The sequence below is a fragment of the Mercenaria mercenaria genome, chromosome 12 (genome assembly GCF_021730395.1).
Source record: "Mercenaria mercenaria strain notata chromosome 12, MADL_Memer_1, whole genome shotgun sequence".
Taxonomy (NCBI): Eukaryota; Metazoa; Mollusca; class Bivalvia; order Venerida; family Veneridae; genus Mercenaria; species Mercenaria mercenaria.
Genome location: NC_069372.1, coordinates 32,956,733 through 32,983,819, shown reverse-complemented (window position 1 = coordinate 32,983,819; position 27,087 = coordinate 32,956,733). Strand labels below are relative to the sequence as shown.

Sequence of the window (27,087 nt, the reverse complement as noted above, 5' to 3'; positions counted from 1 at the left end):
AGTAAAGCACCTTTAACTTCTTCATTTGAATTATGAAAGTAACTTCCCTTGCTTCAGTCATAATTTATACTAACGAAAGTTGAGCATTCTGTTCTACAGATTCTCCTTTTTTCTTTTGATTGGTAACCTCACTCTGTAATATATCTATAGTATTGCAGATAATGTAGTCATATTTGGTAATTAAAGTGTATATAGTTTGAGAGGATGGTGCTAATCAGTTTATGCCTGATCTGATCAGGGGTAATAATTGATATTTTACATCCATTCTTTAAGCTGTGCATTTTTGTGCCAATTTTGCTAATCACTTTTTATGTAAATTTCTTATGGCAGTTTTTAGGCTTGCTCGGGTTAGATAGTTAAGTCAGGATTAGCACCATCAGCTCAAGTTTTTAAACTTAATTACTGGAGCAATTGTATATCATAGTTTTACTAATTATGTGAATATTGATAGTCTCTTATAATTCTGCTGAAGAATGGTCTTGCAAATTTTTAAAGTGTATAAACTATGTTTTTTATGATTGTATAATGTATGCAGGAATGAGACTTTAATAAAGAATATATATATAGTTATTCTATCGCACAATAACAATGAGAGGTGACAACATATTTTTCTCACCCGTTGTATGTTAGAGATAATTAAGGCGGTTAAATAAAAGGTTGTAATAATTCAAAATATACACAAGATAATAGGTAGATTTCTCGGAAGCACAGTGCATCACAATCACAACCTCAGAGCCGCGCATTTGCAAAGTAAGCCCACAACAAAAAGAAGCTGTAACGGAAAAAATATTACAGACAGGTTGCTTCAAAATTCCAACAAGTAGGTAAGAGAAGCAAATATAATTATGTACATGTATACCTTCGATTTCCAGTAGGCGTGAAAAGTCAAATACAGGATCAAAATGTTGAGCCAGTCGGCAAACCATGGGTCAACAGCCGCGCATATAAATGCTCAATGATTCCAAGGAATCAGTAAATCTATAACAACACTGAGAAATAGTACGGGGCAACCTTTTACAGCTACCACACGGCACTAAATGTCCGCTGTTGAAACTACAAAAGATAATAGGTAAGGGTAGCTTTCTCGGAAGCACAGAGCACCACAATGCATTGATCTGAAAATAAATACAATGCAGTTTTACATTAATAAACAAACTGATCAGTTGATATGTATGTGTTGAGTTTATTTATAGTCGCTACCGGTTGATACCATATGGGCGACTGGTTCTACAATTATTTCCCTCCTCCTTCGTAACATCATCTTTTCTTCACTCCCGTTAGTTGTATCTGCGTGGTTATGTTGACTGCGTAGTTATGTTGTGACATCTGTTATGTGGTGCCATCTTATGTTGAATTCTGCGTTGTTATGTTGAAATCTGCATTGTTATGATGAAATCTGCGTTCTTATCTTTCTACAGTTCAGACCTCCTTCCTTTTATTGCTATATAAAACGTCTGGTCATCCGGTCTGCATCCCGCCGCCATGATCTGTGGTAGTCCCCTCGGTCGTCCACATCATTAGTCGTCTTCAGCACCCAGATTCGGCAAGCCTTTATATCGTTGTCGTCACCAAAGCAGACCAATTTGTTGATGATATGCGACAATTTCCGCAAAGCCGACCGAAGCTGACGTCCTTCAGTGCCCATCTCGAGTCCCTGTTGAGTCATGTCCGCTGCCATCGGTCTGCTGCCGGGTATCCGTCAAGAGCCGCAAGAGTGCACCAGCCAAACCGGTGATTCCAACCCGGTGGGCTCGGTTAAAAACAGGATAAAAGCAAGATAAAAACATGCTGTCGACGTAGATATCCAACAGGGTGCAACTCTTCAGGTTCTCAAGTCGTGGCGCGGCTCATCATGTAGACCATCGACGAAACGACGTTGTACATATCGGCAGGATTCATTCCGGTTGATTATTGTTCCCTTTTTACGGCCACACTCCCCGGTTTTAGTCATGTGGCGCTAACTAAGTCGACAATATACAGACAATATACATGACCCAGTTAGCGCCACATGTGCCCTCTCCACGACGTGCACGCACCGGGGAGCTCGGAGAGGCTGATCAATTGGTATGTGTAGGTTATAGTTTTAAGATATTGTTTTCGAGCGAGCGTTAGCGAAGCGAGAAGTTAATATCTTAAACTTATAACCGTCTCACAGTTAGCCCCAACTCAGGTACAGTGTTACTGGGCGGAGTCTATTAAGACGTAGCATTAAACAATTAAATAATGCATACAGTCGATGTGACAGCAATTTCATTGGCAGTGCAACTTGGACGAACTGTAAATTTTAATGTATTACGAAAGGTAGTAACTCTTAAAATTACGGACTTAGTTCCTTATAAACAACTGAAACGTCATGTTGGGACATAGTCCTGAATGTTTTCCATCAAACTGAATTTTTACTATTTCTAACTTTGTTATATCTGTGTGTTTTTCATATGAAATATATAGGAGAAAAATACAGCCAGAAAAGTGAAGTCCTTACAACCAAGATTTCCTTTTAACCGAGTTCATTTTAGTAAGTGTTACTGTAGTGAAACTGTATTCGATTATTTGTGTATTGAACGCAAATTCGATTATTCGTTTCCATCCCTACAATATAGCCCCGTCCCCTTCCGCCCCCACCCCTCCCCCACATCTCTAACTCAATTGTAAGGTCTTTTGAATAAACCTCTTGTAAAATTATAACAGGACCAACCTTTTGCGACTGAAGGATTAACAGAAAGATGGTCAAACAGGCTGACCAATGGACAAAATGAAATTATGTGCATATTTTTCAAACTGTCCTTTATATGTATACTATGTCTCATGAAAAAATATTTTGTACTTTGCAAGTTTTTGCTAGATCCGACGCCTGTCGACTTACTGACTGGCGACAAAACAAACAGTTGAGTAGATGTACAAATGGACAGAATAAACTTATAAACACATTTTTTCTATTAAAACAAAATCTCTTGAACTTTAAGTTATAGAAGTATCCACCTTTTGTGACTGATGGATGGACAGTTGAACAAACAGAGGGCAAACACATGTCCAGTCCCACAGGTTTTATCCAGTAGATGATGACTAATCAGGTCTTAATATCAGTATACAAGTATTTTTATTCATTTAAAATAGCTGTAAGCTAGACATACTGACAATATATTATACAAACGTGAGAAAAATCATTCATTTGAATATTAAAAATTCAAAGGTGGCTTATTATTACACTATTTTGTAAAAGTATGATATTACCTAAAATATCTGTATTTAACATAATAGTCAAAGTTGCTCACTTGAGCAAATTGATCCAAATAGAGGATGATTATGAAAATCCATCTCGGGTCCCTCAAACAGAATTCATTTTAATTCAAGCTCTGACAGGCACCATGTGTGGCAATGTAGACTCATACTTTAAACAATATTTACGAACAAGAGGGACATGACGACTCTAATTCATTCACCTGAACTTGACATTTTGACCTTTAACATACATATATACCATAACACTTCACCGTGCTGAAATTTCCTCTAAGCAGTTAATTGCCTTTAAGACTTTATTGCAAATGAAGAAAGTGGATGACAGGGCAATGTAATTTGCAACAGAAATTATCTTGTGACTTTGCTTCTGACCAAGTTTCATCGAGCAGTTCTTTAAAGTTCAATTAAAGGTTTGTCTGTGTTTTACTGTGACAGCCCCGAAAAGCAGCCAAATGGAACAATGAAAAAAGTTAGCATTTATTTTACTATGGTAATGACATTGTAGTTCTTTCTAAGTCTCTGGAAATCTTATATATTGGAAAATTTCGAACTGACACTATCTAGACGTAATAAATGCATTTTATATAAAATAAAGCACAATCGAATTTAGTGGTGTTCGCCCTAGAGTACGGTACGGTACAGAGAATAGTAACAACCCGGAAATGGACAAAGAACAGCTGAACTAGTAATTACTTATATTTTACTGTAAGAAAGTATTTCTTTAAATTCTGTTACAACAACGAAATGTGATTTGTTGAATTCTGATATTTTGTTACTTCGTACAAGTGATATAGTGAAGATTTTTGATGAGAAGCATTTAAAAAAGTATTCTCATAGTTGAGAAAGTTTTCCGGTACAAATTGGAGAGACTAAAGTCTGTACTGATTTACCGTGATGTTGAGATTAACTCGTTTTAGCCTAATTTTAATCAGTTATCAAATGGAAAAATGTACCATAAAAACTTGAATATATCGTCGCACCACGTAATTTTACGCACACCTATTTCGACGCCATTTTTGTTTTGACCTCGTTCTCGATTAACTTGGGGTTTCCGATGACGTAGTTACTCGGTGTAATGACAGAAAACATCATGGTTACTTTTACCGATAAAAAAGTTGGAAAGTTCAGGATTTGAAGATATTTATCAACTTACATTTATCCTATACATAATTTTTAATGTTTCTACTAATGCAAATTTTCATCCATTTTAAAAACTTCCCTGTGGAAGCTTAGATTAAAAAAGTTACTGGAAATTTTGTTGTACGTCTGCAGCCGACTTTGGTGCTATCAAGGTCACATCACTGCCATGTGACATATGTAGTCGCACTATTTTATGCACTGTTTTGGAAGGTGTACGCATTATATATCAATGCGACCATTACTACACACTTCATTTTTTTTCTCTTGTCAAGTAGGCTGCGAACATTGGGATCATCTAAAGTTTTGTATAAAACAAAATGTGCCAAATTCCTCTGTAAACACTGCAGTCCAGAAAAATGAAAGAAAAAACATCAGACAGTGTGTATTAAAAAAGCGGAGTGACTATTTATGTTCTTAGCCCCTTATGTTCATGAATGTTAAAATGTTTTCAGATTTATTTATATCCTTTGGCCTTAATATTTATTATCTACTTGCATCTGCTTTTGTGTCAAGTTTTATTGCAGCATCCATGACAGTTATGGTGTAGCACATTGCTTACAGTGATTGCACAAATATTTATGCCAATCAAAAGCTTCGTAACAAGTATCATGTAAGATGCGTCGAAATAGGTGTGTTAGAAAAAAGTATGGCCGACCACACTAGTTGTTGTTTACCTTTTGATTTCTGGCAGTCAGTTGTTTAGAATAAGATGTTATTGGTATGATTCAGTGCATAAAAGGTTAGTGCACATGCAACATCTAATAAAGTCACGTATTGTTACTGAATGAAAAAGCGCGGCCATGTTGCTTGTTATGTGCGTCGAAACTGGTGAGTCTGGGATATTACACTAGCGTGTATATTACAACCCCCTCCCTCTTTTGTATCAAAATCTTTGGAAAAACACAATACACTGTAATATAATACACATCGAAAATCAGTCAGAATTTTGTTTTCAAGCAGCCATTTTTTGCGGCAACAACTTTGACTGAAAATTGCACTCGCTGCTTAACCAGTTACGGACTTCTAAAAAAAGCCATCAATATTTACAAGTAAGTACTGTGAGAACAGGTATTCTGAGAACATGACACTTTCTTTTAAACTGTCAACACCTCAGCTAGCTTAAATGTATACGTACGTGTGAACAACATTTCATAATTACAGGCACATCAAAGGAGAAATTAATTTACGTGTTTGTGTAACAATGTATTGTCGACTGAATTGATCAGTAGTAATTGGCTTGGAATACAGAAATAAACAAAACGTTTTAATTGCATTTTATTTGAACAGCCTCTGACAGAAAATGTTTTTACTAATGTTACACAAATCGCGAATTTTTGCACTTCACAAAGTTTTATTAATTCTACTGGCCCATTACGACAATTGACTAACTTCGTGAACACAGGGCCGCTTAAATGATTAATCCCTTAGGAAAAAAACTGCTCAATTTTGCAGTCCTTTTGCAGTGAAACAGCAGTTTTTTCTGAAAACTGCATTTTTTGCCAGTTATTTAAACTGTTTCCAGCATGAAATGACCAGTAAAAAGCAGTTCTTTTAGAAACTGCAAATAACTGGAGGATTGAAAAACTGGTGGTGGCCAGTTTTCTGCAGTTATTTTGAAGTTTTTATAAATGTTTTTACAAAAAGCAGTTTTACGGGAAGTTAAATGCAGTTGTTTTCTAAGAGCAGTATTTTCAGCATCTTTTATGAACAGTAGTATTAAAAAAACTGCTAAATACTGCTTCCTGATGTCCCATAATGCAGTGCAAAAGATGGCCGCTGACAGTGAAAACTAATATTACATCAAAGAGCTATAAAAATATATAGATCGGCAACTTGAAAGGCATATATCTCGCCAACATCACGTGGCAGCTGAATGAGCTCTCGTTTTACCTGTGTTTGAAACAGACAGAAGGATAAAATTTGTGTTGTGAAAAACTTTCTATCAGATCATCTATTGGTTCTCTACCAAGTTTGTTCAAATTATCCCCCTAGGGTCAAATATGGCCCTGCCCTGGGGGGTCACAAGGTTTATATAGACTTATATAGGGAAAAACTTTAAAAACCTTCTTGTCCATTCAAATTCAAATTTGGACCACATGTATAGTTTTGAGTGGCTAGATAAACCTTGACATGAGTTGACCTTGATCTTGACCTAGTGACCTACTTTAGCATTTCTGTAGCTACCGCCTTCAAATTTGGACCACATGCATAGGTTTGTGAACCGAAATAAACTTTGACCTTAACATTGACCTAGTGACCTACTTTCACATTTTTGAAGGTACAGGCTTCAAATTTGGACCACATGTATAGTTTTGCATTCCTAAATGAAATTTGACCTTGATTTTGACCTAGTGACCTACTTTCACATTTCTCAAGCTACAGCCTTCAAATTTGGACCACATGCATAGTTTTGTGTACTGAAATGAACTTTGACCTTGAGATTGACCTAGTGACCTATTTTTACATTTCTCAGGCCACAGTCTTCAAATTTGGACCACATGCATAGTTTTTACCTTCTTCCACATTTTTCAAGCTACAGCCTTCAGATGTGAAGCACATGCATAGTTTTGTGTTCTGAAATGAACTTTGACCTTGAAATTGATCTAGTGACCTACTTTCACATTTCTCAAGCTACAACTTCTAAATTTGGACCACATGCATGGGTCACATGCACAGTTTTGTGTATCAAAATTAACTTTGACCTTGACTTTGACCTTGAGATAGTCTTTAAATTTGGAACTTTCAAAAATGGCTCAATGGTGGGTGCCAAGATCACTCTGTGATCTCTTGTTTTTTCATGTTATTAGTATTTTTCTGCACGGGTCAGGAATGAATTTATGATTGAAAGTCTGATAAATCAACAGTTGTCATTTGAAAATTGGACCCGATTCGGTTATTACGTGCCAGCTGTATCGCCAGTGTGATACCTTTATAAGCGTCTGTTGAGTTGATCACGATTGATCAAGTCGGCAAACGCTTCAGTAAGATAACGCGCTGATACAAGCTCATGGGCGATTATCTCCTGTTGCCATTCTGTGTATAATCTCTTCTTTGATTACATCTTAAAAATTTTAAAAAAAGCATGCAATTAATAGCAACTTTAGCGTACAGCACCATACCTGCTTTTATTGTCTAATTTTCGGAGATATTTACGTGATATCAAACTAAGAAAAAAATGTACGAAGCTTTACTTTGGTGTATAATATGCACCCCTTTGTGAAAATGAAAAAAAAGTAAAAAACCTGCGTAATATATTCAAGTTTTTACAGTAACACATGCAGGCCCACAATAAGGATGGTAACAATAAAGTCTTCTGAAGGGTGAACTTATTTTCCTTTTGTTAAATCCTTCATTCCATACAGAAGTTCTGTTGATTGCCTCTGAATGTTTTCAGTCAAACAGATGTCCTTAGCATATTCTAGATGTGGTCTGACGAAACTTTGTAAAGGGAAAGAAAAATCTCAACATCTAAGGAAGAAAATGTATGCATCTATCCGTCTGTCATAATTTGTGTCAACAGCATAACTTTATAACCACAAAATGTATTGACTTTAAACTTGGCATATAGGTAGAGCGCTTGATTCCCGGCTCTTTAGGTCAAAGGTCAAGGTCACATATTGAGCTAAAATGTCAAAACTGTCCATCACATTTTGTGTCCAGAGCATCACTAAATAACCATGCAAGATATCGGCACGAAGGTAGGTGGCGGCAAGATGATGTGCAGAGCACTTGAACCGGGTCTGTTGGTCAAAGGTCAAGGTCACAAATTGAGCTCAAAAGGAAAATCTGTCTGTCATATTTCGTGTCTGGAGCATAACTTATTAAGATGTAGATAGGTCTTGATGAGAGGATGTGCAGAGAACATGAACTTGGTCTATAGGTTTAAGGTCAATGTCACAAATCGAGCACAAAGGTCAAACCTGTCCATCATATTAAATGTTCGAAGCATATTTTATTTATTAACCATTCAAGGTATTGACTTCAAATTTTGGATGTAAGTATGTGGTGATGAGACGATGTGCAGAGTGCATGAACCAGGGTGGTAGGTCAAGGTCACAACAAGGTCAAATCTGCCCATCTTATTTAGTGTCCAGAGCATAGAGCGGATGTGGGTATTTCCGAACAGTTAAGCAATAATGTTGAATGTTCGGAAATACCCACTTATATAGCCATTTTAAAACAACTAGTTTAGAAAGTGATTCCTACTGATATAGTGTGTATAATTCCGAACTATATAAGTATACAGATATTGTCGGTATAGTGTGTTAAAGATATTACCTATTGGACATGTATTCCCGAACAGTGGGGGTAATTCCGAACAGTCCCAACTTTTTAAAAATAGACCATTTGTTAACAATGATAAACATAAACATTCTTTACATTATTACTTGCATTTTTAACTAAGAACTTCATAAAAACAAAACGTATAACTTGTATTTACAGAGCATCCGTATCTAAACCTAAATTTGCAGAAACAACACAGCACAACATCTCAACAACTTTCTGCATGATTAATGTCCAAAACGTTGATCCGGTAAACATTCTTATACATGATGCAATGTGCAGTGTTATAACTGTTCAAAATGTCTTTGAATCTGTGTTTAATTTAACAGTATTTTCATTCAAACGGAAGTTTGTCTGTAGCGTCAAATAACTCATCTGCCACACATTTAAGGTGGGTGAAATCTGCAATTTGAAATTTGTAACTTTTATCATTGGCCATACAGAAAAAACAACACCATTTTTCTGGGGTACAACATAGACGATACATGTACATAAAATTTTAAGGTGTATTTTGACCTATCTCTACCTTGTAGCTGGAAAATATATTTTTTTGGACTTGGAATTATTTTTTATGTGTGTAGATAATAGTTTCTGTTAAATAACTTAAGTTTGGATTAAGATATTGAGATGAAACTTGTTTTAATTGGCTGAAATGTTTGAGCCATTCAGGTGGTTTGTCAGAAATAATGGGCTCAACATTGTTGCCCTTTGGGCTTCAACATTCTTGTTCTTTAAATTTTGCTCCCATCCTCCTCTGATATAACCCTTTGGGTGGCCCGCTTGGTGGACCTCTTGTTTCACGTTTTGAGCAGTGGCTCATTGAACTTGAATTCATTATCAAAAATAACTCCTTTAGAAATCTTTTTGCTTTTATATCAATATTTTGAATAGTCCAGTATTATCAGACATGTAATATGTATATCAGCTTCCTTTCCTAGATGCATGCACTTACATTTCCTGGTGTTAAGTTATAGTTGCCATTTATCTGACCAAGCTTATGATAGACCAGTTTCATATTAGGCGAATTTAACATTCTCGGGATTTCTCGCCAAATCCCGAATTTTTAAAACTAGGCGAGGACTGCTGGGTTGTAACCAAGTGATAATGATATTAAAGCGAGAGGATGTTGTTGGACAAAATTTTATACCACTCCTACAGAAAAAATCAAACACCATTTTGAAAGAAATCTTTAATGTTAATTTTAATTTGGTTACAAATATTAGACCAAAGTTATATCCAAATAACTTGCATGTGATACAGGCTTCTAGCATTCGAATAAGTTGGATATTTTTCAAAATGAGTAGTGGCTATTTTTAACATGAAACCCACTTTTTGTTAAGTTCAATTTTAATAGTAAAAAGATTTTACCAAGGAAAAGACAATTTCAGTATTTCTAGTGCCAAAATATTTTCGGTCCTTTGTAGCATTTTCAACTGCTACAAACAATGTATAAAGTTAGTGTCTGTTAGGAATAGTTATTAGTAAGTTTTTGCAATGTTTCTTTTTCATTTAATTTTTAGCTCATCTGATTTTTGGGGAAAAAAATGATGAGCTATTGTCATCACTTGATTGGCGTTGGCGTTGCCTGGTTAAGTTTTATGTTTAGGTCAGCTTTTCTCCTAAACTATTAAAGCTATTGCTTTAAAACTTGCAACACTTGTTCAGCATCAAATGACAATAGCTGGCTCTGTACAGCAAGAAACATAACTCCTTCCTGCTTTTTACAAGAATTATGGCCCCTTTTGGACTTAGAAAAAGTCAGACTTCTTGGTTAAGTTTTATGTTTAATTAGGTCAACTTTTCTCTTAAACTAATTTAAAGCTATTGCTTTGAAACTTGCAACACTTGTTCACTATCAAAAGCTGACTCTGTACAGCAAGAAACATAACTCCATCCTGCTTTTTGCAAGAAATATGGCCCCTTTTGGACTTAGAAAATATTATATTTCTTGGTTAAGTTTTGTGTTTAGGTCAGCTTTTCTCCTAAACTATCAAAGCTATTGCTTTAAAACTTGCAACACTTGTTCACCATCAAAAGCTGACTTTGTACAGCAAGAAACATAACTTCACCCTGCTTTTTGCAAGAATTACGGCCCCTTTTGGACTTAGAAAATATCATAAAAACACACGGGTAGAACAATATTTCTATTATACAGAGACAAAAATAATCAGATAAGTGTCTGCACCCGCATGGCACTGCTCTTGTTTAAGATGTGATAATTATTACGATATATCAATGTTTCCACCAAGCAGTCTGCGCTTCATATTGGAAGTCTGCATGTCCATTCTTCAATAACTTCTAATAATTATTCTAACATTTGTTTTCCTATTAACAAAGAAGGGTGAAAATTGTGTGGTACTATACAACAGTTCAGTTTTCTGATGTCACAATTATTATAGTCCCAGTGTCAAATGTCACAGTGCGTGCCGGAAAAGAAAACCACACAAAACAGGCAAATATTTGGTGGATGTCATCAAGGATGTACATAATAATCATCGACTTCGTGTTAAGAGTCGAAATAATATATCTCAGGCAGTGATTTTCTCTTCAAATGGGTATTATGTTGTATTACTCGGGTTGTGCCCTCGTGAAATAATTCACTCGCAGCAACAAATCACTGTTTGGGACATATTATTTCTTAAATTACACAAGACTGTTTAACCTATTTTTAGCTCACCTATCACATAGTGACAAGGTGAGCTTTTGTGATCGTCCGTCGTCAGTCCGTGCGTCCGTCCATCCGTCAGTCAACAATTTCTTGTCTGCACGATAGTGGTTTCATTTATAATTTTATCTTAACCAAACTTGCACACAACTTGTATCACCATAAGATCTCGGTTCCTTTCTTGAACTGGCCAGATCCCAATATGGGTTCCAGAGTTATGGCCCCTGAAAGGGCCAAAATTAGCTATTTTGACCTTGTCTGCACAATAGTAGCTTTATTTATGATTTGATTTTTACCAAACTGGCACACAACTTGTATCACCATAAGATCTTGGTTCCTTTCTTGAACTGGCCAGATTCCAATTTGGGTTCCAGAGTTATGGCCCCTGAAAGGGTCAGAATTAGCAATTTTGACCTTGTCTGCACAATAGCAGCTTCATTTATGATTTTAATTTAATCAGACTTGCACAAAACCTGTGTCGCCATAAGATCTTGGTTCCTTTCTTGAACTGGCCAGATTCCATCATGGGTTCCAGAGTTACGGCCCCCTAAAGGTCCAAAATTGGTTATTTTGGCTTTTGCAGCCATATAGAGACTTCATTTATGGTTTGATTTGATACAAATTTCCAAAATATCTTCAACAACAATAAATCTTGGATTCCATGACAAATCAGATCCAATCGTAGGTTCCAGAGTTATTTTATATCTGATTACCTCCCCTGATTGTAATCAAAATGAATTTATATCAGTAAGTACTTATAGGACTTATTTGAAATTTCATTATTGTCATTAGTTGGACTGAGCCAATCAGGGTAGATAACTATGGACTGATTTTATGTCAAATTACCTCCCTTTATTTCAAATTAAAATGGGTATATCTCCATAACTAATGAAGATACTGATCTGAAATTTCATTAATGTCAACAGATTTATTTGGCAGATCCTTCTTTTGTTCACTTACAATAATTTTCTTTTTAATTACTTACCTTTTACGTTACTGTAAATAGCTTATTTTTAGTAACTTTTTTATTACTGGCTGTAGGGAAAAACCCAGACCACTTTTCTGTGGTACAACATGGATGGTACCTCCAATTTTTAGGTGTATTTTGACATATCTGTACCTTTAAAAAAATTTTTTTTTCTTTTTGGTTAAATTTCTTCCCTTTGTTGTTCCTGTCCTTTGGACTTAGATATTTTTTTTGAGGACCTTCTTGTCCTCAAGTGCAATGATAACAGATGAGCGATTTAGGACCATGATGGCCCTCTTGTTTAAAATGTTTCCGTGTGTTTCACAGCAGCATCACAGAGAAATATTAAACTTACTGGTCTGTTGTCTGCACATAAATGTTTATCCCTTTTCTTCAAAATAGATGTTATTTGTGCTTTTTAGCTCACCTGAGAAAAAAATGCTCAGGGTGAGCTATTGTGATCACTCAACATCCGGCATCCATTACTTTGTTGTCCATCCTTACTTTTCTTTAAATGGCGTCCCTTGAAACTGTGTAGTGGAAGTTGATGAAACATGGCCTGGATGTTCCTTGGATGGTTTTCCAACAGAATTGCTTAAAAAATTCCATTCCATATAGAATTTTGGTTGTCAAGGTACCTTTTTGAAATTTTAAAACAGGAAGAGCTATGCAGGACATTTCGACACTCGATCTAGTATCGAAACCTGTAATCTGCAGTGTACAAACTTGACTAAAATTATGTCAGAATCTTTAATAATATGCATGCTACAAAATTACTTACATAAAAGAAATTGGCAAAATAGTGAAAAATAAAACCACAATATGGAATGAAAGAAATGGAATAGAAGAACCATGTTTTCAGTGTTTAAAGGGACTAACCCACACATTTTAGGGGGAAAATAATTTCTCTCAGAAGTCCATAAAAAGTGGGTACCCTGAAAGTGATTAGTGGTACAAACTAATTGGCATAAAATTTTATTCTTATAAATCACCAAATATATTGTGCTGAAGATAGTAAACCGTTGCCATGCTTTTGAAATAATGCAGAAAATTTATAATATTCTTCTTGCATTTTTACCAGTATCTAACTTTTATTTTCACCCACTTTATCATTTTTCAGCATCATATATACATTCTATGCCAGACTTGATGGAAATAAACATGTTGAACAATTTCACCCAAACTGTGGACAAGTAGCTTTAAGCTGCATGATTAATTGCCTATATTATGTTATCATGATAAATTTTGTTTGTTTTCAAGCTGCATGATTAATTGCCTATATTATGTTATCATGATAAATTCTGTTTGTTTTCAAGCTGCATGATTAATTGCCTATATTATGTTATCATGATAAATTTTGTTTGTTTTCAAGCTGCATGATTAATTGCCTATATTATGTTATCATGATAAATTTTGTTTGTTTTCAAGCTGCATGATTAATTGCCTATATTATGTTATCATGATTTGTTTGTTTTCAAGCTGCATGATTAATTGCCTATATTTTATATATTGTTTGTTTTCAAGCTGCATGATTAATTGCCTATATTATGTTTTCATGATAAATTTTGTTTGTTTTCAAGCTGCGTCATTAATTGCCTATATTATGTTATCATGATAAATTTTGTTTGTTTTCAAGCTGCATCATTAATTGCCTATATTATGTTATCATGATAAATTTTGTTTGTTTTCAAGCTGCATCATTAATTGCCTATATTATGTTATCATGATTTGTTTGTTTTCAAGCTGCATGATTAATTGCCTATATTATGTTATCGTGATTTGTTTGTTTTCAAGCTGCATCATTAATTGCCTATATTATGTTATCATGATAAATTTTGTTTGTTTTCAAGCTGCATCATTAATTGCCTATAATATGTAATCATGATAAATTTTGTTTTTTTTCAAGCTGCATCATTAATTGCCTATATTATGTTATCATGATTTGTTTGTTCTCAAGCTGCATCATTAATTGCCTATATTATGTTATCATGATTTGTTTGTTCTCAAGCTGCATCATTAATTGCCTATATTATGTTATCATGATTTGTTTGTTCTCAAGCTGCATCATTAATTGCCTATATTATGTTATCATGATTTGTTTGTTTTCAAGCTGCATGATTAATTGCCTATATTATGTTATCATGATTTGTTTGTTCTCAAGCTGCATGATTAATTGCCTATATTATGTTATCATGATTTGTTTGTTTTCAAGCTGCATCATGATTATTTTGTTTATTTCAGAATCCAGAGATGCTAGCTTTCAAATAAAAACAGCTGTTCTTTCGTTCAGAATGAGACCTTCGACTAGCCTCTGGGACTATGTGGATACTCAGGAACAAAAGGTGATATTTAATGGTGCCAGTGTATAGGACTTGGGAATCATTTAATGTTTGAATAGTCTGTCAGACTAGCTAGTGTACTGAACTACAGTTTCCATCCATTTCAAATGAAAGTTATTGATACTGTACAGTGTTCATTCCAGGCCGCGCCATGGGGCCATAGGCGCGTATTTTACCGTATTGGCGCATAAAAGTTTGCCCTATAGCGCCCGTCGGGCGCACACTTTTTCAGAACAGTCCGTTTACAATGAGCCGACTTCCAGAAGTTGTGAATCGAATACGACTCTTCCGATGACGTAACGCGCATTTTCATTGGTCGATGTTAAAATAGTAGCCAGTCTCCGGTCGCCTAACAACATAAAGCTTTCAATGTTGCTATGCAATGGCGGACAAAAAAAAAACAGTCGCGATACGGAGAAAAAAGAAATCCAATTTTACGTTTTTCTCTAACCGTTGAAAAAAAGCAGACGATGGAGAACAAATTTCCAAAGAAAGATGACATGTTCGAGACCGCTAGACCACTCAATAGCGTAACCGCTTAGCCAAAATCAGGCGACAAACATTAATTCCGTAGTAAATCCGCATTCATAGCTGTCGGACTTTCCGTGGTTAAGTTTCGGTAACGGTCAAAATATTATGACTTGTTTCGTTTTTGTCGTGTTGAGCGACCTGTGAAGTGTCCACTTTTCTCTTTGTAATTATGTTTCACGAACCGCGAAAATAATACCTTGAACTCCATGTAAGAAAAGTGTTAAAAATACAGCCTTTCCTTTCATGTAAATCAGTTTTTCTTTCATGGCCCCTATTTTTTTCAAATGTCCCCAATTTTTTGCCATCATGGGGCCCTTTGACCCCACTTAAAAAAATCCTGGAATGAACACTGGATACATAGATTTATTAGTGAATATATATGCCATGAATACAAACATTACAAATATCACATTAAGATGAACACCAATACAAGCAAACATTCAACTGTATCACAGAAATAGCTATATTTTATATCTCTAATTGATTTAAGGCAATAAACTACCCCTTTTAACATACATATATATCACAGGATAACCCATAAAGTATTTCTTCTTATTTCCAATGGGGTCCTTGTGAAAATTATCAAGGTACAAAATATTGGCTAGACAATTGGCCCAAGAAAGACAACTGTTACTGTCATAAATGATAATCTATACAAGAGTTACATGTAATTGTCTATCAAAGAAATCCCTGAGCAAAAGCTAAAATATGTTCGTTTCAAGTATCACAAATATCACAGTTGCATTCAATTATGACATATATATCACAGAATAAATCAGGAATATTGCACACCAGTTGATATCATACAACTAATGAAAAATAAAATCTGATTGTTCAGCACTTCATACATTCAATGAACTCCATTTTGACTGGGTTTTTTTAGCTCCACTATTCAGAGAATAGGGGTGCTATTCTACTCGCCCCTGCGTGGGTGTGAGCTTTCTTGGTTAAAGTTTTTCAACAACCTTTGTTTTTCTGTCATATCTTTGTTACTATTGCTTATATTTTACTATAACTTTACATAAACATTGTCCAGCATACAAACAAAGTATGTGCAGGGGCTGGGCCCATTATACCCAAGGTCAAGGTCACCAAGTTGTAATACTTGGATTTATTTTCATGTTAAATTTTTCAATGGCTTCATTTATAGACATATCTTTGGTACTTTAAAAGATAATGAGTTGAAATTAAAACTGTTTCTTTATAATTAGTTTTTTGGTAATATCTGCTTTCTGGATATAACTATTATATCTTGGTAGAGGTCTCTTATTGAGACATAAATTCATTTTACTGTCAAATCGTCGAATAGGGGAGCGCACTGTCTTACAGACAGCTCTTGTTTAACAGTATGCTTGTTTTTTGTTTTTTATGCCCCCGAAGGGAGGCATATTAGTTTTCAACTGTCCGTCCGTTCGTTTGTTAGTTCTTTCGTCACAACGTTAACTTTTTGCATGAAGGCACTTTACTCGCGAACCACTGCACCCAGGACCTTCAAACTTCACATGCTGATAGTACTTATTGAGTACACGACCCCTACTGACTTTGGGGTCACCGCATCAAAGGTCAAGGTCACAGGGGCCAATGTTAACTTCTTGCATGGAGGCACTTTACTTGCGAACCACTGCACCCAGGACCTTCAAACTTCACATGCTAATAGTACTTATTGAGTACACGACCCCTATTGACTTTGGGGTCACCAGGTCAAAGGTCAAGGCGCTGCAGGGGAATTGTCACCATTAGTGACAGCTCTTGTTTTATGTTATTAAGAGCTATTCCAGTCATTGATAGCTGGTCATTAAATTTGGTCATGAACATACATGTGTAAACTTTCATAACTGATTTGTAGCTCACCTGAGCACAAACTGCTCAAGGTTAGCTATTGTGATCTGTGACCCTGTGTCTGTCATGATGTGGCGTCAGCTATTTGACTGTCAACACTCTAGAGGTCACAATTTTAGCCCAATCTTAAAGAAACTTGGTCAGAATATTACAGACTTGTCTTCAAACAACATCTCTGAAATGATTGGGTGGAGGTTGATGAAACTTTGCCTGGATGTCACTTGGGTGGTCCTCATTCAAAGTTGTTCAAACAGTTCTGCTCGGTTGCACATAGGGACCGGCAGAGCTAAAAATAGAAAAATCTTCTAACAACATGTCCTCATAAAACGCTGGTCCAGTGTCAAAATAATTTACACAAGTTGTCCTTACGTAAACTGTCAAGGGTGTTCAAATTATTACAATTCATCAAAAAACATGGCCACCAGGGGGGCGTGGTCTATTTTCCCTATATGAATATAGTGGAAACTTTAAAAATCTTCTTGTATGAAACTGCTTGTCCGATTTTTAAATAGTTTCCATGAGTGGTGGGGACATATAGATTTGGTCTTGTCTGTGGGTGCGTGTGTGTGTGCGTCCGTCCGAAGTTCGTGGCGTGCCTAGCTCAAGAAGTATTTGATATAAATTGATGAAACCTTGCATGAGTCTTTATCATGATATGAACTTGCGCACATCCTATTTTAGCTCAACTTTTCGAAGAAAAAGTAGAGCTATTGCACTCACGTCGGCGTCGGCATTGCCATTGGTTTTTGAAGTCAAATATCTCTGTTACTATCAAAGCTATTGACTTCAAACTTGAAATAGTTATTTACTATCAAAGTCTACACCAGGAGAAACAATCCCCATAACTCTGATTTGAATTTTGACAGAATTATGCCCCTTTTTAACTTAGAATGTTTGGTTAAAGTTTTTGATAAAGTCAAATTTCTGTTACTATCAAAGCTTTTGACTTGAAACTTAAAATACTTATTTACCATCAAAGTCTACACCAGGAGACACAATTCCCATAACTCTGATTTGAATTTTGACAGAATTATGCCCCTTTTTAACTTAGAATTTTTGGTTTAAGTTTTTGATAAAGTCAAATATCTCTGTTACTATCAAGGCTTTAGACTTGAAACTTAAAATACTTATTTACCATCAAAGTCTACACCAGGAGAAACAATCCCCATAACTCTGATTGAATTTTGACAGAATTATGCCCCTTTTTAACTTCGAATTTTTGTTAAATTTTTTTATAAAGTCAAATATCTCTGTTACTATTAAAGCTTTTGACTTGAAACTCAAAGTAGTTATTTGCTATCAAAGTCTACACCAGGAAACACAATTCCCATAACTCTGATTTGAATTTTGACAGAGTTATGTCCATTTTTAACTTGGATTTTTTTTAAGGCGGTAATTCAGTCAAGCACTGAGAAAAGTCGAGCGTGCTGTCTTACAGACAGCTCTTGTTCGTCTGGCTCACCCTCCTATTTCCAGAGTTATAGCCCCTGAAATAGTCAAAAATGCACATTTTCACATTATGACACGCCTAGCTCAGAAAGTATATAATATGAATTGATTAAACCTTGCATGAGTCTTAATCATGATGTGAACTTATGCACCTCCTATTTTTCATCTTGGTCCGCCCCCAATTTCCAGAGTTGTGGCCCCTGAAATAGGTAAAAATGCACATTTTCACCTTGTGATGCGCCTAACTCAAAAAGTAACTCATTTAAATGGATGAAACCTTGCATGACTCTTTATCATGATATGAACGTGGGCACCTCCTATGTTTTGTCTGCCTCCGCCCCCTATTTCCAGAGTTATTGCCCCTGAAATAGTTAAAAATGCACATTTTCACCTTGTGACGCACCTAGCTAAAAAAGTATATGATATAAATGAATGAAAACTTGCATGAGTCTTTATCATGATATAAACTTGCGCACCTCTTATTTTTTGGCTGGCTCCACCCCCTATTTTTAAAGTTATGGCCCCTGAAATAGTCAAAAATGCACATTTTCACCTAATAATGTGCCTAGCTCAGAAAGTATTGGATGTAAATTCATGAAACCTTGCTTGAGTCTTTATCATGATGTGACCTTGCACACTTGGCATTCTTCTTGAGAATTTTAGCGCTTATAACAGAGTTACGGCCCTTGAAATAGCCAAAATAGTGTATTTTTTGTTTGTGATACTCATAGCTCAAAAAGTATATAGCCTGGAATAATGAATCTTTTTCATAAAATGTTTGTTGAGGCTATATTACCCCCTTAAGACTGCAAACATTTGAATTATTGCACCAGTGGGGGCACACCCTGTGTCCTACAGACACAAAAAATTTCTAGTTCATATTGAAAACTTTTAAAAATTTCTTGTCAGAAACAGCCCAATTTTAAAATAATATTACACACGTGTTTCTTGGATGACCCTTTACGAAGATTGTAGAAATTATTCTATTATTCTGTTTCATCAAAAGCATTGCGTGGTCACTTTACCCCGTATTTCTGTAGTGGAAACTGTAAAAATCTTCATGTTTGATATTATTTTGTCATATCACATCATTTCCCCAATGTCTTACCCTACCGCAACAACCCCCCACCACCACGAAAAAAAAAAACAACCACACACATACACATTATCTGCCTGTATTCATTTAGTAGAAACTTTATACTGTTCAAGCAAGCAACTAAACTCAGGTGAGTGATATAGCGCCATCGTGGCCCTCTTGTTTAATTATTATCAGTATTATAATTGACAGCAATCAGTCCGATTACATTAGATTACAATATAAGTGTACATATTTCACTACTTCAGTGATGTAGACTTATATTGTATTGTATATGTTTCACTGACAACAATTATCACAACAGTTGTTATTGTGTTCCTCATATTATTATCACAACACTATGGCTGCCATCCATTCACAGTTCAAAATGACTTATTAGCATATCCTTGGAATGGAGTAAAATGTTCTCATCCAATTTGTGTAGAAACATTTTTTGAGCAGACACTTTATCAGCTCATAAAGGTCCACTGGGTTCAAAAATATTTTAGAATCTGACCATTGCAGCATTTTTACACATTTTGAATTACCAGACAAAAATCTCTAAAGATGTTTTAGACCATATGCAATAAAGATATTGAGTTGTCTGATATCAGTGTTTTTTCCAGCGATTTGGCAATGCGGCGAGGGCCATTGCAAATAGGAAAAATACGTTGTAAAAGGTCTTAGTTGGAAATGGTTAAAAATAGTTAAATTTGCCTTTTTCTTTTCCATTGAAAATTATGATGTTCTCTTCACATGAACAGCAAAAGGGAAGGCGCAAAAGTTATGTCAGTGCTGCTTAATGATAACGGGCCACTGTTTTGACAACATCCGCACTGAAACAAAAATCCAATAACCAATTATAATTCACATTATATTTCTGTTTAACTTCTTACTCTACAACATACAGACTTCAAAAATGAATAAATATTCTCACTATGGATCCTTAAAAATCTTGAGCCATGGCATATGCCATTAAAAATTATGGAATGATGACATACATCTTGCTGCGCATGCTAGGTTCTTATCTAATATTTATGTGTCCTACTGTTTGTAGACTTGATTATAGTGCTAAATCTCCTTGGTGATGGGCTAGAAACCTGCAAATACATTAATAATGCGATAACAACCTTCAACAGTCATTCGTATTTGTTTATATAAGGGCCTGTGTCAAGTGAAGCAGCTGATAAGATAAACCAGTCAATAATGTCATCATACTTTATCTCTTTTTATAGTTCCCTGTTCAATTTAATATCTTAAGAGTTTTAAGAAGTATTTATATCCTGTTGACAGTAAAAATTAACCAACACATTGTTAACAACTTGGATTATTTTTTAAAAATTAGAGTTGAAAGGTGGGTAAAAAAGCCTTTTTTGTTTGTATTTAGAGTAAACATTTTAACACAATAAATGATATAAATTACAAAAAAGTATATGCCTAACATTGAGAATTAACAAAAGGCAACATAGAAGAAAATGATCGTGAATCCTGAGTATCTAAGACATTTCTGAAATGAAGGTGGAATAAGAAATTTTTCAGACATTGTAAAATACAGGTAGAATGAAGACACTGTAAAATGTAGGTAGACTGTTGATTTGTTATGACACTGTAAAACGTAGGTGGAATGTTGATTTATTCACACACTGTAAAATGCAGGCAGAATGTTGATTTATTCACACACCGTAAAATGCAGGCAGAATGTTGATTTATTCATGCACTATATTGATTTGTTCAGACACTGTAAAATGTAGGTAGAATGTTGATTTATTCACACACTGTAAAATGCAGGTAAAATGTTGATTTGTTCAGACACTGTAAAATGTAGGTAGAATGTTGATTTGTTCAGACACTGTAAAATGTAGGTTGAATGCTGATTTATTCAGACACAGTAAAATGCAGGTAGAATGTTGATTTATTCACGTACTGTAAAATGCAGGCAGAATGTTGATTTGTTTCACTCACTGTAAAATGCAGGTAGAGTGTTGATTTGTTCAGACACTGTAAAATGTAGGAAGAATGTTGATTTGTTCAGACACTGTAAAATGTAGGTAGAGTGTTGATTTATTCAGACACTGTAAAATGTAGATAGATTGTTGATTTGTTCAGACACTGTAAAATGTAGGTAGAATATTGATTTATTTAGACACTGTAAAATGCAGGTAGAATGTTGATTTATTCACACACTTAAATGCAGGCAGAATGTTGATTTATTCACACACTGTAAAATTCAGGCAGAATGTTGATTTATTCACACACTGTAAAATGCAAGTAGAATGTTGTTTTATTTATACACTGTAATGCAGGCAGAATGTTGATTTATTCACGCACTGTAAAATGCAGGCAGAATGTTGATTTATTCAGACACTGTAAAATGCAGGTAGAATGTTGATTTGTTCAGACACTGTAAAATGTAGGTAGAATGTTGATTTGTTCAGACACTGTAAAATGCAGGTAAAATGTTGATTTGTTCAGACACTGTAAAATGTGGGTAGAATGTTGATTAACACACACTGTAAAATGCAGGTAGAATGTTGATTTATTCACATACTGAAATAGGAAAAAAGCTTTTAAATGACTTCTTCTCACACTCCACTTGATGTATCTTTACCAGACTTGGTCTGGAGCATTCTGGTAAGTTTCTTTTTCCAGATTTGTTCAAATTTTTCACCTTTATCCCATTTGTGGGCCACCATAGTTAAAAATAGAAAAACCTTTAACAACTTCTTTTCATGAACCACTTGATGAATCTTTTCCAAACTTGTTTGTATACCATTCTTGTAAGATCCACCCTGCGATTTGTGCACATGGTACCACACCGGGGTTACGAACCAGTTGATGGATCATCACCAATAATTGTCTGTTGAAAAAAATTCATTGCAGAAAAGATCAGAATTTCTCCCGGCTTTTCTTTGACATTTGATCTTAACATTTTTAGCTCACTTGAGCACGAAGTGCTCAAAGGTGAGCTTTTGTGATCGCCCTGTGTCCGTCGTCCGTCTCCGTCCATCGTCAGTAATCCGTCATTAACAATTTCACTGTTAACACACTAGAGGTCACAATTTTGGCCCAATCTTAATAAAACTTGGTCAGAATGTTACCCTCAATAAAATCTTGCACGAGTTTGATATTGGGTCATCTGGGGTCAAAAACTAGGTCACCAGGTCAAATCAAAGGGAAAGCTTGTTAACACCCTTGAGGTCACAATTTTGGCTAATCTTAATGAAACTTGGTCAGCATGTTACCCTCAATAAAATCTTGGATGAGTTCGATATTGGGTCATCTGGGGTCAGAAACTAGGTTTTACAGGTCAAAGCAAAGGAAAAGCTTGTTAACACTCTAGAGGTCACAATTTTGGCCCAATCTTAATGAAACTTGGTCAGAATGTTACCCTCAATAAAATCTTGGATGAGTTCGATATTGTGTCATCTGGGTTCAAAACTAGGTCACCAGGTCAAATCAAAGGAAAAGCTTGTTAACACTCTAGAGGTCACAGTTTTGGCCTAATCTTAATGAAACTTGGTCAGAATGTTACCCTCAATAAAGTCTTGGACGAGTTTGATATTGGGTCATCTGGGGTCATAAACTAGGTCACCATGTCAAATCAAAGGAAAAGCTTCTTAGCACTGTAGAAGCAGCATTTATGACTGTATCCTCATGAAACTTGGTCAGAATGTTGATCTTGATGATCTCAAGGTCCGGTTTGAATCTGGGTCATTAAGGTCAAAAACTGGGTCACCAGGTCAAATCAAAGGAAAAGCTGGTAAACACTGTAGAGGTCACATTTATGGTCATATCTTAATGAAACATGGTTAGAATGTTAATCTTGATGATCTATAGGTCACATTAAAATCTGGGTCAGGTGGGGTCAAAACCTAGGTCACTAGGTCAAATCAAAGGAAATGCTTGTTAACACTCTAGAGTCATTTATGACTGTATCTTCATGAAACTTAGTCAGAATGTTAATCTTGGTGATCTTTAGGTCAAGTTTGAATCTGGGTCATATGGGGTCAAAAACTAGGTCACCAGGTCGAATCAAAGGAAGAATGTGTTAACACTTTAGAGGCCACGTTTCTGACCATATCTTAATGAAACTTGGTCAGAATGTTAATCTTGATGATCTTTAGGTCAATAGGTCAGGTGAGCGATACAGGGCCTTCATGGCCCTCTTGTTTAAATTTCTGATCACTGACTAATTAAGACTCAAATCCATTTGTAGTAATTATGCATACTTTTCCATGCCTGAAGAAATAGTGCATAGTTTGAAGGAGATTAAAGGCATCTATTCACCTACACCGACAATAAGGTTTTAATAGACTTGTCCTCATTTTTGTGCCACCCCTAAAAATTTTTTGAGGTGGGCGTGGGGGACACTTAGATTTGCCTGTACATCTGTTGATTGATCCATCTGATTTCATCTTGCGCATAATTTAAAAAGTCACCAAACATCATAATTTGTAATTCAGCATTTGAAGATGTGTACCTGGGGTTTTATTTAGATATTCCACTCAAGAATGGTCTTTGACTTGATCAAAAATATGCAAAAAGGACTTAAAAGTTTGTGTTGCATGTATTTCAAAAATGATTTTACCTCTTTTTGTTTTATTTTTTATCTTAAAATATGATTTTTGATGATGTATTGGAGTATCCCATCCTTTTTCTTTGTAGATCACAAGCACAGAAGACATATTTCTCCAACACTAAGAAGACCGGGTTGATTTTCGAGGAGAACGCAGTTGTTTCTGCACCATAAAACAGTAAAAATGATGCGGGTCAAGCAGATTTTTATGTTGTCAGGGCTTGGAATTATATGTACAGTACTGTTCATAACTGTACGCAAGGATATGCCAGAACAGAATAAGTTAACAGTAGATGTTCTGGAGAAAATAGATAATATTGTTTCAAAAAGTAAGACATTTAGTCTAGCAACACAAAATCCAAATACTAAGAAAGCTTTGACTAAAAGCCATAGTAATGTTATAATCGAGGATGAAAACGATTTGTTGTCAGTTGCAAGAAAAATAAGTTCCTACAACAGAACAGTTCTTGTAACCATGGTAAATGATGCATATTTAAAGTTTACATATAGCTGGCTGTGCAATACAAAGAATATGGGCATTCATAAATCTGTTTTAATCATCACAACGGACCAGGTATCGAAAGATAATTTAACACGAGATTGGCCGGAGGTCAGTGTTGTAGCGATGGACATGAAATTAAAGGGAGATCAAACATACAGTAAAGTGGGATATGTAAAAATCATGGTAAAAAGAACAGAAATGATACTGTCTATACTGATGGCTGATATAGAAGTTTTTGTCTTTGAAGTGGATTGTTTATGGCTTGCCAATCCTATACCAGATTTACAGAGTATTACGGGTTACGATATTCTAGTCAATCCTGTTGCCAGAACTAACAACCGTGTTTTTGCGGGAGGTTTTCTTTGGCTGTATGTGACAGACAAGGCAAAAGCTGTATGGAAGAAAGTTACTGAGCAAATGATTGCATTAGGAGAGAGAATTAGTAAGATGTCAGACAATGCACAGGTTTCTGAAGGGGAGAATGACCAACAGTTCTTCTCAAGATTAATTAATGAAAGGTATGACAATATTTTTGAGAGTTTTAGTATTTTTTCCTGTCTTTTAAAACAAAAATTATGATTTTGTTTGAAATAAGCTGTATATATGCATGGTTTTATCATTTACTTTGAAATTATGTTTTCTATATCACTACAGCAAAAGGCATAACAGAAGCACTTACTCAACACTTGATACTGTGAAAGCACATATTTTTGCTGGGTTAAAATTTTTGCGAATTTGAAATTTTGTGTATGTTTACGAGGTTTAATATTCACAAAATTGTAAAAATTGTAATTACTTGAATTCGAATTATACTAATGCAGGTGAATATTTATGCGAGGATTAATTTTCGCGAGAAGTAGGGCCTCGCAAATATTGCGAATATTAAACCCCCGTGAACATTTCTGACTTTACAGTAGGTACCTCAAGATCTAGTATTATTTTGAAATTTGATGTACGTCTAGAAAAATGTTGTGATTGACAGGTCAAAATGTTTAAATTGGATTATGTAATTCTAATCATTTTAGGATCCCTGACCATTTTTGAAAGGTCACAAAAATTAGGCATTCATTTATCACATTTTATAAACAAGTGAATATTGTAGCAAGAACATAAAAGCATAACAAAAACAGGGAAACAGCGTTATTCTGTCAAACACAAAAATTATCATTTTCATCATATTTCAGCACATTTTAGGGAAAGTGCTACATTGATATGTCCATGAGGAGCCGCGAGAAAAATGGCTTGCCAGCGAACGTGCATAGACAGACTGTAATTTCAAATGGCATTTTGTGATGAACAGACCAATACATATAGAAATGCTGTTCCTTGGCCCAACAGTACTCACTGCAGTAAAGCATCCTACAAATAGTCATGTGTTATATTAGAATAAGATTTGGCGAAAACATTCAATAAACGTGCTGGAAGCGATTTAGGAATTTATCTACCTTAATGGCTGGTCAATGGCTGACTTGTTTGCCTGCATACAAGCGTTTGTTATCAATATGACACAAAATATCATGGTTTATTTCTGTAGCTGATGTGTATCTAATATGTCTCCCCACACTGGGGGAAATATACTGTTTTTGCCCTGTCCGTCAGTCCGTCACACTTCATTTCCTTTACTCAATTACTGGAGAACAATTTGACCTAGAACCTTCCAACTTCATAGTGTGATAGGGCTTACAAAGTAGGTAACCCCTGTTGTTTTTGGAGTCACTCGATCAGAGGTCAAATTCAAGGGTCTGAACATGGAAAACTGTTTCTGATCAATAACTTGAGAACCACTTAACCCGGAATGTTAAAATTTCATAGTATGATTGGACATGCAAAGTAGATGACCCCTTTTTAATTTTGGGTCAATCAAAGGTCAGTGTCATAGGAGCCACACCATGGAAAACGGTTTCCGATCCATAATTTTCATGGGATTATTGGACATGCCTAGTAGACGACCCCTATTGATCTTGGGGCCATTCTTTCACATGTTAAGGTCTCAGGGGCCAGAACATGGAAAACCGTTTCCAATCCATAACTTAAGAACCACTTGACCCAAAACATTGAAACTTCATGGGATGATTGGACATGCTGAGTAGATGATTCCTATTGCATTTTAGTCACAAAGCCAGCCATCAGTGTCTCTTTGACATTAGCTTCTGTCTCCTATTGACTTCTTGCCTATTACTACTATGCTTTTGATTAAACATGCTTCAAAAGCATCTTCTAGTTTTCAACTGGTTTCAGAATTTAGCTATATGACTACGGTATGTACATTGGTATATTTTCAGATACATGAATGTGAGCATTAAGATGTTGAATTTAGATGTATATGCTGATGGACAATGGTACAACTTACCAGAGGATAAACGTAACCAGTCTCATCCAGTTATAATTAACAATAACTGGGTGGTAGGTATGTTGCTGCTTACTGTTACCACATGAAACGCCTTACACAGTTATTTTTATGCCCCTGGCATCTACTCATGTGG

The 27,087-nt window shown here is 35.4% G+C and overlaps 1 protein-coding gene across 3 annotated transcripts in view; it reads left to right on the top strand.

Annotated features, from left to right (window-relative positions):
• Window positions 1-3,879: 3,879 nt before the first annotated feature.
• LOC123533659 (uncharacterized) overlaps window positions 3,880-27,087 on the top strand; it is a 40,623-nt gene continuing 17,415 nt past the window's right edge. Inside the window, exons 1-4 of one of the 3 annotated variants that reach the window (XM_045315404.2) lie at window positions 3,880-3,942; window positions 14,535-14,635; window positions 24,192-25,122; window positions 26,887-27,011. In XM_045315404.2, the coding sequence (XP_045171339.1) occupies window positions 24,287-25,122; window positions 26,887-27,011 (961 nt within the window). In that variant the 5' untranslated portion in view covers window positions 3,880-3,942; window positions 14,535-14,635; window positions 24,192-24,286. Of the gene's footprint in view, window positions 3,943-14,534; window positions 14,636-20,784; window positions 20,881-24,191; window positions 25,123-26,886; window positions 27,012-27,087 lie in introns of those variants that run through there. The other 2 variants (XM_045315405.2, XM_045315407.2) reach the window with 2 other exon arrangements.